Source organism: Eschscholzia californica, unplaced genomic scaffold (assembly GCF_041429995.1).
Source record: "Eschscholzia californica isolate CP2 unplaced genomic scaffold, dmEscCali1.0.p SCAF_4, whole genome shotgun sequence".
Classification (NCBI taxonomy): domain Eukaryota; kingdom Viridiplantae; phylum Streptophyta; class Magnoliopsida; order Ranunculales; family Papaveraceae; genus Eschscholzia; species Eschscholzia californica.
Window position 1 is genome coordinate 5137782 of NW_028238461.1, and position 12594 is coordinate 5150375.

The 12594-nt window shown below is 38.4% G+C and overlaps 1 protein-coding gene across 2 annotated transcripts; it reads left to right on the forward strand.

Moving 5' to 3' along the window:
* On the forward strand, positions 1 to 8811 carry TUB6 (beta-6 tubulin). Of its 2 annotated transcripts, XM_086633623.1 has the most exons (5): positions 1 to 326; positions 423 to 499; positions 5844 to 6167; positions 6674 to 6943; positions 7896 to 8811. In XM_086633623.1, the coding sequence occupies exons 2-5, from the start codon at positions 427 to 429 to the stop codon at positions 8576 to 8578; spliced, it is 1350 nt and encodes a 449-aa protein (XP_086489749.1). In that variant the 5' UTR covers positions 1 to 326; positions 423 to 426; the 3' UTR covers positions 8579 to 8811. The 2 variants fall into 2 exon arrangements, with proteins under 2 accessions (XP_086489749.1, XP_086489750.1); XM_086633624.1 differs by having other exon boundaries at positions 283 to 499.
* The last annotated feature ends 3783 nt before the right edge of the window (positions 8812 to 12594 follow it).

Here is a 12594-nt window from a genome sequence, read left to right on the forward strand (position 1 = left end):
GGATATGGAGGAGTATGTATTTTCGTAATGGCCACAATTGTAATTAACACCTAGTTTAATTGAAAAAACAGAAGCTGAACATTTTAATCCCTTATACAAAATCCTGACCGTTAATTCTCAACATCCAAGGGTATTTTACGGTTGAAAAGAAAAAGGAGGGAGAAAATATCGACCGTCAGATCTCTCTCTCTTCCATTTACTCATCTATTTAAACAGTTGAAGGGTCACTTTTCTTCACATGAACTGAGAGTTTTCATCTTCATTTCCAGTCGGTGGATCTTCTTCAATTTCACTTCCCGAATTTCAACTATCTTCCTTCATCACCGGTTAATCTCTAATCTCATTTCTTCTTTCCTTTGAATTCTTACTATTTTTAGTGAATTCTGAACTGATTGTTGAAAAATCGATATTTGATTTGATAGAAAAATGAGAGAAATCCTTCATATTCAAGGTGGACAATGTGGGAACCAGATCGGATCCAAGTTTTGGGAAGTTGTTTGTGTTAGAACTAAAAGTCGCGGAAGCTATCGAACCTATCCTAGAAATTGATCCGATTATGAAGATTAATCGAAGGATAGATGAAGACGACTAACACAATCCGCAAGTTCGTCCCAAGATGGTACCGTATAGAATTTAACCTTCTATACTAAATCTTCGACGACCGAGAAATTTAACACCGCTCAAAACTATGAACCAAAAATCTCTCTTACTTGCTCTCTCTCTAGCTCTCTCTAAAGAAGAGTTGTGTTTGTTGTTGATGATGTATAGTGGTGCCACTCAAAGCCCTATTTATAATTATTATAAGCCGGCTCCAACTTAGGATTTAGAAACTCAATGCATCCACCGACCCAATTAGGAATTAGAAACCCAACACAATTAGGAATCCAAAACCGCCTCTAACTTCTCAAACCGCCTACATAATGAAACTGCCTATAGCCATTGTTAAACCGCCTCTTATTTTTGGCAACTTCCTCTTACAATTCTCCACCTCGTACACAATTTGATACTCTTCAAATTTTGGACGAACACTAGGATACTCCTTGTAAGATATATCCCCTTCTTGTAACTTCATCCGACTGAGCCATATGACCATGGCTGCCTACGTACCCTTTTACAGGATCAAGCCTACCGTAGTTCTACCAACCCTTCACATAAAGATCACCTTGTCGCCATTACGCCCTTTCGGGCAACTTAACACGAGCCGATTTGCAGCAATTCCAGACAATGCTGAAACTTGCTACACGTCACCACTTTAGTCAACATGTCCGCGGGATTCTCATCTGTGTGTACCTTCATGAGAGAAACATCACCTTCCTCTATGACATCTCGTACAAAGTGATACCTGACATCGATATGCTTAGTACGAGCATGATGGACCTGATTCTTCGCCAAGTGAATCGCACTTTGACTATCACACCATACCTCTACGCACTCCTGCTTAATCCCTAGATCATCCAGAAGACCCCACAACCACAATGCTTCCTTCACACCCTCGGCCATAGCCATATACTCGGCCTCCGTAGTAGATAACGCAACTGTAGATTGTAACATCGATCACCAACTAACTGGAGCACCATGTACCTTAAATACATAACCAGTAGTAGATCGTCTTCTATCTAGATCGCCAGCATAATCTGAGTCAACATAACCGCTTACCTGACATGTGTCTCCACCAAAGCACAAACCCGTATCAATAGTACCCTTCAAGTACCTCAAGACCCACTTCACAGCTTCCCAATGTGTCTTCCCCGGGTTTGCCATAAACCTACTAACCACACTGACCGCCTGTGAAATGTCCGGACGAGTACACACCATAGCGTACATCAAACTGCCAACTGCACTAGCATACGGTATACGATCCATATGATCTTTCTCCACCGTAGTAGTGGGAGATTGTTTTCCCGAGAGCCTGAAGTGTGGTGCCAAAGGTGTTGACACCGCCTTCGCATTCTGCATCCCGAACCGAGAAACTACTCGTTCGATGTAACCTTTCTGATTCAAGTACAGTTTCTTACTTGACCGCTCTCTCTTAATCTCCATTCCCAGTATCTTCTTTGCAGCGCCCATGTCTTTCATCTCAAACTCTTGACTGAGTTGAGATTTCAACTTATCTATCTCCACCATGCTTCGAGAAGCAATAAGCATGTCATCCACATACAAAAGGAGATAAATAAAGTCACCTTCGTGAAGCTTTTTGATGTATACACAACAATCATAGTCACTTCTGCGAAAACCATGCTTTAGCATGAAAAAATCAAATCGTTTGTACCATTGGCGAGGGGATTGTTTCAATCCGTAAAGAGATTTCCTCAAACGACATACTTGATTTTCTTTGCCCTCAACCTTATATCCCTCTGGTTGAGCCACATAAATTTCTTCTTCCAAATCACCGTGCAAGAAGGCGGTTTTAACATCGAGTTGTTCCAGCTCAAGATCCCTGTGAGCAACAATACTCAATAGCACCCGAATAGAAGTATGTTTCACGACCGGTGAGAAAATCTCATTGTAGTCGACCCCTTCTTTCTGTGCATAACCCTTGGCCACTAGTCTTGCCTTATACCTTGTACCCTTGATTTCGGAAGAATCCTCTTTCTTCTTGTACACCCATTTACAACCAATAACAGACTTATCTTCGGGCAATGGGACAACCTCCCATGTTTGGTTCTTGTGAAGAGACTCCATCTCTTCTTGCATAGCAACCAACCAACTCTCTCTTTCCGCCACGGTAATAGCTTGTTTGAAGGTGACCGGCTCGTCGTCTTCCACCGAGAGAGCATATTCAACCAGATTTGCCTGCCCGTAATGCCTAAGAGGTTTGTCTGACCCTAACCTCTGTACCGGCTTATATAACCGTTTCGGCCTAGTGTGTACCGAAACATCCTGCTGTTGTTGTTGTAAAACTTGTGTACCTTCCCCTTGAACCTCCTCATGATCGGGTTCATCAATTTCCTTATCCTGAGTATTATCCTGATGCTCCACCTGATCATGATTCCTAGAAACCCGTTGGTCTTCGGCTTCTACTTCCACTACTTGAGCTTTAGTAGACCCAACATCACCACAACTAGGCACCGTAGCTTTCGCCATAGCTACAATAGATGACTCATCAAACACCACATCTCTGCTGATTACAAACTTCTTGTCTTCCGTACACCATAGCCGATAACCCTTGACTCCTGTAGCATATCCTAAGAAAATTGCCTTCTTTGCTCTATTGTCAAGTTTGTTACCTTTAACATGGTAATAGGCCGTACAACCGAAAACCCTAAGTCTCCCGTAATCTGCATGTTCACCTGACCACACCTCGTAAGGTATGCCGCCATCTAAAGAAGAATGTGGAGACCTGTTCACAATATAACAAGCTGTAGCAACAGATTCTGCCCACCATTCTACGCCTAATCCCGAATTGGAGCGCATACATCTAGCCTTCTCAAGTAGTGTACGGTTCAATCTCTCTGCGACTCCATTCTGTTGAGGTGTGTTTACTACTGTCCAGTGCCTCACAATGCCTTCCTGATTACAAAACTCCTTGAATGCCCCATCCGTGTACTCGGTCCCATTATCCGATCTTAACGTCTTCAGCTTTCGACCAGTTTTGTTCTCAACCATTGCTTTCCACACCAGGAATGTGTTGAATACTTCATTCTTATGCTTCAGAAAATAAAGCCAGACAAATCTCGAATGATCATCAACGAATGTAACAAAATACCTGGAACCACCCTTGGAAGGTAACTTTGCCGGTCCCCAGACATCGGTGTGTACGTAGTCTAACACCTCTTTGCTCCTGTGCTTGCTTGTAGAGAACGTCACCCTGTGTGCCTTCCCGAACACACAATGCTCACAAAACTCCATGCAAGGCTTCTTCATGTCCTTCAACAAGCCTTTCCCGCACATCAAAGATAAACCCTTTTCTGACATATGCCCAAGGCGCATATGCCAAAGCCTCGTACTAGCCGTTGGATCCCTTCCACTGATTCCTACTGCTACATCTCCCGTAATTGTTGTCCCCAAAAGTTTGTATAAATTACCGTAACGAGTACCTCTCATTACCACCAAAGAACCCTTAACGACTCTTATGGAGCCATTCTCTATAATTATCTTACAGCCGTTCCGCTCCAACACACCAAGGGAAATTAGATTTTTCCGCAAATCGGGTATGTGTCTTACGTCCGTCAATGTTCTCACCACTCCATCGTGCATCTTGATCCGTATTGTTCCGAGTCCCACAGTTTTACATATACTATCATCACCCAGTATAACTGTACCACCATCTATACTCCTATAGGTAGTAAACATCTCCCTATTTGGGCACATATGGTGTGACGCTCCTGAATCAAGCATCCACTTATCGAAGATCTTCTCAGACACCTCTGTCACCGAGAAACATTCGTCCGCCTCTTCTGACACATATCCCGCCTCTTGCATCTCTTGTTTCTCCTTGTAGCCTTCGTTCTTTTGCTTCAACTTTCTCTTTGGACAAGCCGCTTTAAAGTGGCCAAGCTCACCACAACTAAAGCACGTTTTCTTGAAAGAGCCTCTAGATTTGGATCTAGATTTCCTGCCCTTTCCCTTTCCCCTTTCATTACTCCTCCCCCTCGTTACAAACAACCCTTGTGCTTGTTCTTTGTCTACTCCACCCGACGCCATACTGCTAGTAGCAACCTTACGAAGGTCATCCGCTAATAGCGAATTTCTCGTCTCTTCCATGCTTAGACTATCACCAACAAGCATCAAAGTTTGAACAAGGTTTTCATAGGATTTTGGCAATGAAAGTAACAATATGAGGGCTTGGTCCTCATCCTCAACCTTAACATCAATATCCTTCAAATCTGAGATAATCCTGTCAAACCTATTCACATATTCCTGAATAGAAGAACCCTCTTCCATTCTACATGTGAATAATTTGGATTTTAAGTAGACCCGATTCGTTAAAGTTTTCGTCATGAAACTGCTTTCTAGCTTTAACCACACACCCGCCGCCGTTGTTTCTCCGTCTACTAGGAACGCCACGTCCCTCTCAAGACACAACATAATGGTAGCCCGTGCTTCGAGATCTAACTCTTCCCAATCCTCATCTGACATATCTCCTGGTTTCTTTCCCGTCAACGTCTTGTGTAATTTCTGCGAGATTAACAGATTCTTCATCTGCATCCGCCAATAAGAAAAATCGTTTTTCCCATTGAACTTCTCTATCTCATATTTCCCTGCTTTGACCGTTCCACTTCTCGATCCCATCTTCTTCTTCGTTCAATCTCAACAAGGCTCTGATACCAATTGTTAGAACTAAAAGTCGCGGAAGCTATCGAACCTATCCTAGAAATTGATCCGATTATGAAGATTAATCGAAAAGCTAAGTCAAAAACAAATATGAGAACAGAATTTAACGAGGTTCGGCTTGAAAGCCTACGTCCTCGGGCAAACAAGAAATCTTTATTGAAGGATAGATGAAGACGACTAACACAATCCGCAAGTTCGTCCCAAGATGGTACCGTATAGAATTTAACCTTCTATACTAAATCTTCGACGACCGAGAAATTTAACACCGCTCAAAACTATGAACCAAAAATCTCTCTTACTTGCTCTCTCTCTAGCTCTCTCTAAAGAAGAGTTGTGTTTGTTGTTGATGATGTATAGTGGTGCCACTCAAAGCCCTATTTATAATTATTATAAGCCGGCTCCAACTTAGGATTTAGAAACTCAATGCATCCACCGACCCAATTAGGAATTAGAAACCCAACACAATTAGGAATCCAAAACCGCCTCTAACTTCTCAAACCGCCTACATAATGAAACTGCCTATAGCCATTGTTAAACCGCCTCTTATTTTTGGCAACTTCCTCTTACAGTTTGTGATGAACATGGTATAGATCCGACTGGAAAGTATACAGGAACATCAGATCTGCAATTAGAACGTGTTAATGTGTATTATAATGAAGCTTCATGTGGAAGATTTGTTCCTCGTGCTGTTCTTATGGATCTTGAACCTGGTACTATGGATAGTGTGAGAACTGGTCCATATGGTCAGATTTTCCGTCCTGATAACTTTGTTTTTGGTCAATCTGGTGCTGGTAATAACTGGGCTAAAGGTCATTATACTGAAGGAGCTGAACTCATTGATTCTGTTCTTGATGTTGTTAGGAAAGAAGCTGAGAATTGTGATTGTCTTCAAGGTATATTTTAGCCTAATTTTGCTTGATTCCAAGTTTTTCTAGTTTATTCTCAATTTAACAAAAACCCTAAAAATTTGGCACAATTTCGTTGTGGGTTCCTCCTTTACTTAAATGTAATGAACTAGGGTTTCTGATGGGTTAACATTCTGAATTATTCAATGGAATTAGTTGTTAGCTAGTATAGTAGCTTAAATTTGTTGAAATATGGAGATCTAAAGTCTCTGGTTGTTGTTGTTTTTATTCCGAGTCAGATCTGAAATCTGACCGAGGTGTGATTTGACTTCAGAATGTTTGTCTTCGTGTCGTTTGACTTGCCAGAATGATTGATTTTTGGTCTATTTGACTCAGACGAGTCAGGTTCACACAGTGATAAAAAAACGCCACCACTATCTCTCTGTTTTCTATTATAATCCCCCAATTTTGAAAGCAGATTCTACTTTGAAGGTTTTCTGATTATCAACAAGTTAATAAAAAGAGTAATTTTCTCTTAAATTTGCTTAATGTAGGTTTCCAAGTATGCCATTCTTTGGGAGGAGGAACTGGTTCAGGAATGGGTACACTATTGATCTCAAAGATTAGGGAAGAATACCCAGATCGTATGATGCTTACTTTCTCGGTCTTTCCTTCTCCAAAGGTTTCAGATACAGTGGTTGAGCCTTACAACGCCACTCTCTCTGTTCATCAGTTGGTGGAAAATGCTGATGAGTGCATGGTCTTGGATAATGAAGCATTGTATGATATCTGCTTCAGAACTCTCAAGCTTACCACTCCTAGCTGTAAGTATAACTCAGATCTTAAATTATATTCATCTCTTGATTTTGAAATCCAATTTTTTACTAACATTGTCTGGTTGGTGCTCAAATCTAATTTTACTTTTCGCTTGTTATATTTGGAATTTGGTTTCGTTCTTATGGGATCATGAAATGTCCGGATAACGATCATGTCATTTGTGTGTCAATTGTACCTTGGGGGTTAGTTATTGGACTTGGGTTTCTTTTATCATTGAATTCATGAAATCATGGTAGCTGTCCTTAAGAAACAGATAATATCTAATTGTAAGATTCCAAAATTAGGGTCAATTCTTAGTGTTTCAATGGATCTAGTGGTAAGAACTAGATCCCCATGACATGGGTATGAAAAAACCAGATCTAATGGTAATCGATTCAGATTAGTTTTAAGTCTTTGTTAGGTGGAAATTATGGTAGTTGGGGTACATAAACCTAAAGTCGACAGTGATATATATGTAATTTGGTATTGATCCATATGATGCTATGGCTGATTTTCATTTTTCGTCTCGGTTTAACAACCATAAAATTGTGGGATCCACCATGTTGACAATTATGAGTGACCACACAAGGGAGACTTTAGTAACTTGTCATGTTTACCTTTCATGTGCAATAGGTTTCTTGACTAAATCTGTATACCCATTAGTTCAACTTTAAGAACAATTCATTTGTGATGATTAATAAAAGTTACAGATTTGGTTTATTCTAGATCGTAGTAATAGTAGATTCCTCACATTTAGTCGAAATCAGATAAGCTGAAACTAGAAAACCGACGAACGTTCCAATCTGCTCTGTGAAAAGCAGTTCTATTGCTGATGTTCTTTCAACACAACAAATTTCTTGTTTGCTTAATTTTACGTTCGATCAAGTAACTGCTTGTATTTTATTCGTTAACATTGTTAGAGTTTCTTGTTTCTAATAAATTCTTCTCTATATGTTTCAGTTGGCGATCTGAACCATTTGATCTCTGCTACCATGAGTGGTGTTACCTGCTGTCTCAGGTTCCCTGGGCAACTCAATTCTGATCTGAGAAAGCTAGCAGTGAATTTGATTCCCTTCCCTCGTCTTCACTTCTTCATGGTCGGATTCGCCCCTCTAACCTCGCGAGGGTCCCAACAATACCGGGCTTTGACCGTCCCAGAGCTAACCCAACAAATGTGGGATTCGAAGAACATGATGTGTGCTGCTGACCCAAGACACGGTCGATACTTAACTGCTTCCGCGATGTTTAGAGGCAAAATGAGCACTAAAGAAGTAGACGAGCAGATGATCAATGTACAAAACAAGAACTCATCTTACTTTGTCGAATGGATTCCTAATAATGTGAAATCAAGTGTTTGTGATATTCCACCAAGAGGGTTATCTATGGCTTCGACTTTTATTGGTAATTCAACTTCGATTCAGGAAATGTTTAGACGAGTTAGCGAACAATTTACGGCTATGTTTAGACGAAAAGCTTTCTTGCATTGGTATACTGGGGAAGGAATGGATGAAATGGAGTTCACTGAAGCTGAGAGTAATATGAATGATCTTGTTTCTGAGTATCAACAGTATCAGGATGCAACTGCTGATGAAGAAGGTGAGTATGAGGATGATGAAGAAGAAGAAGAATTACAGGAGATGTGAAGGGTTTAATATTAGGTATTTGATTAGTGTTACAAAGTCCTCTTTCCTTAAGGGGATGGGTGATTTGATTGGTCTTTCTCTCTCTCTACTCTCTAGTATTTGTTTAATAGTTAGTATAGCTGTGTTATCAGTTGTTAATTTTCTTGTAAGAATGAATGCTAGACCCTGTTTATCACTCAGATGTTTTTGGGAAGTGAAATTTAATGGTTTATAAATGTACCAATTATCCAGAATCTAGGGTTCTATTTTCAATCAATTTAAAGTTTGATGTAGCCCCTCTCATCAAAAAAAAAAAAAAAGGTTTGATGTAGCCGTGGGAATGGGGTCGGGTGACTATGGGCTTGCTTCCTCGGGTGGTTTGGGCTCTAGACTATTTTATATGTCCATTAGGATTATCGGTGCACTTCGGACCGTCAAAACTTCGGAGCTTATTGAGTACTGTCAGTTCGGGCTCTGGTTTACTCTATCCAAAAAAAAAGGCAAGATAGTGTCACCTTCACAAGTTGTTGACATGAATGCACCAAGCCATGACCCAGTAAGTAACTAGACCTTATTAAAATTTTGAGAAAGTCAGCTATTATATATAAAAGGCCGATTACATATGTGTTATCTCTTTACAGCATGGGATTAAACCACTTTTGTTCCCTCTATATTCTTGAAATGGGTGGACATAAATAAGTCGGCGATGTAGGACAAACACTAATGGGTGGGGTTTGGGTTGCATGTCGCCTTGTCGGGTAACATTTTAAAGTCTGTGTTTGACCCATTTGTTTCGTCGGGCCATTCAGGTTGGACCTGCCTTCTAGTTTCGGATACCCATGGACTCTGACGGGCATGGGTGTCTTTTGAGCCAATATTGACAAGCTTTGACCAAATTAAAGAGTCAACAAATTGTCTGGCAGGTACGCGAGTCTCCCCATATCCAAGCCATCATGGAGGCAAATCCGATGGAGCCCTGCCACCTAAGTCATGACATGGGACGCCGACACGAGTTTCCTACGCACCTTGAGTCTTACTCTAGATCTTAGAATAACAAGGAGTTCTCAGGAAGTCAGCTACGCACCTTGAACACCGTTTTACCTCGAGGTATGAGAAGGTGGATATGAACTAAGATTTATCTAATCTTAGCCCTGACTTCAACTGATTTAACTCTTGTAATTCATTAACTAAGAAATCTCTTATAACTACTTCGAGAACATTATAAATTTCAATTTAGCAAAATAAGAAACAATAACACAAGGTGGAAATATTTTACATTGGATGGTTAAGAATATTATGTTATAAACCGAAATGGAGATATGTTGGTGGCTAGATAATCGGGTATTTCGGGCTCGGGCTGGGTTGGTACAACAGGTAACCACTAAAATCGAGCGGGTTAGGCCGGTATGACCAATTATCGTCTTCAGACATCCATGGGAATGTGTCAGATATCGACCTTTTAGGCTTTTCCCCACCCCTACTATAGGTCATTATTTATACCGGACTCGGATAAATCATGAATTTTCTTTTCCACTAAGTATTAAGGGAAAGGACTAAACAACCAAAATCAGAATCTTAATGAGAGGACAATCCGCGTCAGACCCAAATTTATGGGCAGATCAAGGAGTCAGAGAAGGGGGCAAATTTACGGAAAAAGACATATTAATTTCGGGAAATCACGAAAATGCCATGAAAAAGAATCTGACGCTCCTCCCATCAAAATTTGTACTTTCCACGAATTCACGGAATTGCCATTACAAAATCTACCGACTTGTCATTTACAAACTTTCTGTCTCTACTCTTTTACTTTCTATCTCTAATTCTCTTTCTAAATTTTTCTTTCCTTTTTTCAGATTTTTTATTTTTTTTATTTTCTCCCACATATATTTTCTCTCTCCAATCTCAACAGATTTCTTTCCTTCTTTTCACTTTTTTCTCTAGATTTTCTACCTTTTCAGTTTATACTTTTCCCACTTTTGGTAGTTTCTTATTGATTTGTTACCTTATTTACAAAGAACAAAAGATAATCTTTTACACAATTTTCAGTGAAATTGTTTCATGATTCTCTCCAATAATTTTCTTTTTGTTTTTAAACATATTTTTCTCTCAAACTTTAACTAATTCTCTTCTCTCCAAAATTTTGTCCTTATATGAAGGACATTTAAGGACATATTTCCTTCCAAAACGTAAATTATTTTCAATAAAAATTTATAGGATATTTTGTTATTTACTGTAAACAATAAAAAATTTCTATACATTCCTTCCAAAATGTAATCTATTTCACTGAAAATTCATAGGACATTTTGTTATTCACAAAACACTTTTTGAAAATAAAGTATAGGAAATTTTGTTATGTACAGTACAAAATTAAATTTCTTATACATTCCTTCCATAAGGTAAAATATTTATGAAAATCTATAGGACACTTTGTTACTTGTTGTACATAATAAGATATCATATACACTCCTTCCAAAATGTAAATTGTTTCACTGAAATTCATAGAACATGTAGTTATGTACACGACATTTTTTACATACTGGACATTTTGTTATGTACTGGACACTTTTGAAAAAAAAAGTACAAGAAATTTTGTTATTTACGGTACATAATACTCCTTCCAAAATGTAATCTATTTCACTAGAAATTTATAGGACATTTTTGTTACGTAGTGGACACTTTTTGAATATAAAGTTGAGTTATTTTCTTTTTTGCCCCCTACTTTGTGACTAGCTTCCTTCTTGACTCCTTATTTTTCATAAATTAAATATGACTCCCTTGTTTAATATAAATGCCGTAAATACCCTTCCTATAAATATTTTTTCAAAATAAAATTATTAGAAAACATGAGTTTCCACCTCACATCTCTCTAATTAATTTTTTTGAGTTATTTCCTTTTTGAAAATTCATGTTTTCTAATTAATTTTATTTTGAAAAAAATATTTATAGGAAGGGTAGTTATGACATTTACATTAAAAATGGGGTCAAATTTGAATTTATGAAAGATAGGAGGCCAAGAAGGAAGTTGGTCACAAAGTAGGGGGTTAAAAAAGAAATAACTCTATAAAGTATAGGAAATTTCATAAAACATAGTAAAATAGATCTGATTTCATTCACAATTTCTGGGATCTAAAGAATTGTTCATTCACACAACTCTTAATTAGAACTAAAAAAATATCAGATCTTACAAACCTCTTATAAATAAACCCAACTTTGATAACAAATAGTAAATCAAATCAACAAAGATCTTTAATATGTGGCTTAAAGATACAAATTTATTATTTTTAGATTTAATTTTTAAGAAACCCTAGATCTTGATTTTAGGATTTTGAGATCCGTGAATCTAAGAAAAATCAAAGATTTCATTTAGGAATCTCTTAATTAGAACCTAGCCATACGGAACCGATCATAAATGATCAACGATCTTTGATCTTCTGAACCATATGAAGTCAATCTTTGATCTTCTTTTAGAGAGAGAAAGAAAGTCAAAACATCGATCCTGAAAAAAAAACATTAAAGGAAACCATTCCCTAAAAAATAAGAACATAAAACTTTTAAATGTTTAAAACCTTTGGATGTTTAAATAAGGAGAGAGAAGGAATTGAAATAAAATAAAGTGCGGGGTCCCAAAATTTCGGAAAAAATGACGACATATATCAAAATTTGAGAGAAAATGAAATGAAGAAGATAAGATCTGAATTTTTAGAGAGAGAAATAGAAGGGGAATATCCCAGTTTTTTTTTTTGGAAATTTAGGAATTTTTGGATTCATGATTAGACGGGAACTTAATATTCTTGTTGTCCCGTGTCAGATGTCAGAAAATGTAGGAATGTCCCGTCCAATGGCAAGCGAGAAAGGAAAGAAATCAAGAAAAGTTGCCCTTCTCCTGACATTTGGACCTGATTCTAATTTTTCGGCACCCTTGGATCGAGATAATTTTTTCAAATATTAAATGTGTAACTTTTAGATTTTAGAGTAGAAGCACAACCGTCTGGGCAAGACGCCAAGAGCTTGTTGTTTTGTTGTTTTATCATTTAACA

What these genes read in the sequence shown, in the direction of transcription:
- TUB6 (XM_086633623.1), top strand. Translation starts at nt 427, where the DNA reads ATGAGAGAAATCCTTCATATTCAAGGTGGACAATGTGGGAACCAGATC. An exon ending in CAAGTTTTGGGAAGTTGTTT is followed by an intron (nt 500 to 5,843) that starts GTGTTAGAACTA and finishes TTCCTCTTACAG; the next exon opens with TTTGTGATGAACATGGTATA. An exon ending in CAAGCTTACCACTCCTAGCT is followed by an intron (nt 6,944 to 7,895) that starts GTAAGTATAACT and finishes TATATGTTTCAG; the next exon opens with TTGGCGATCTGAACCATTTG.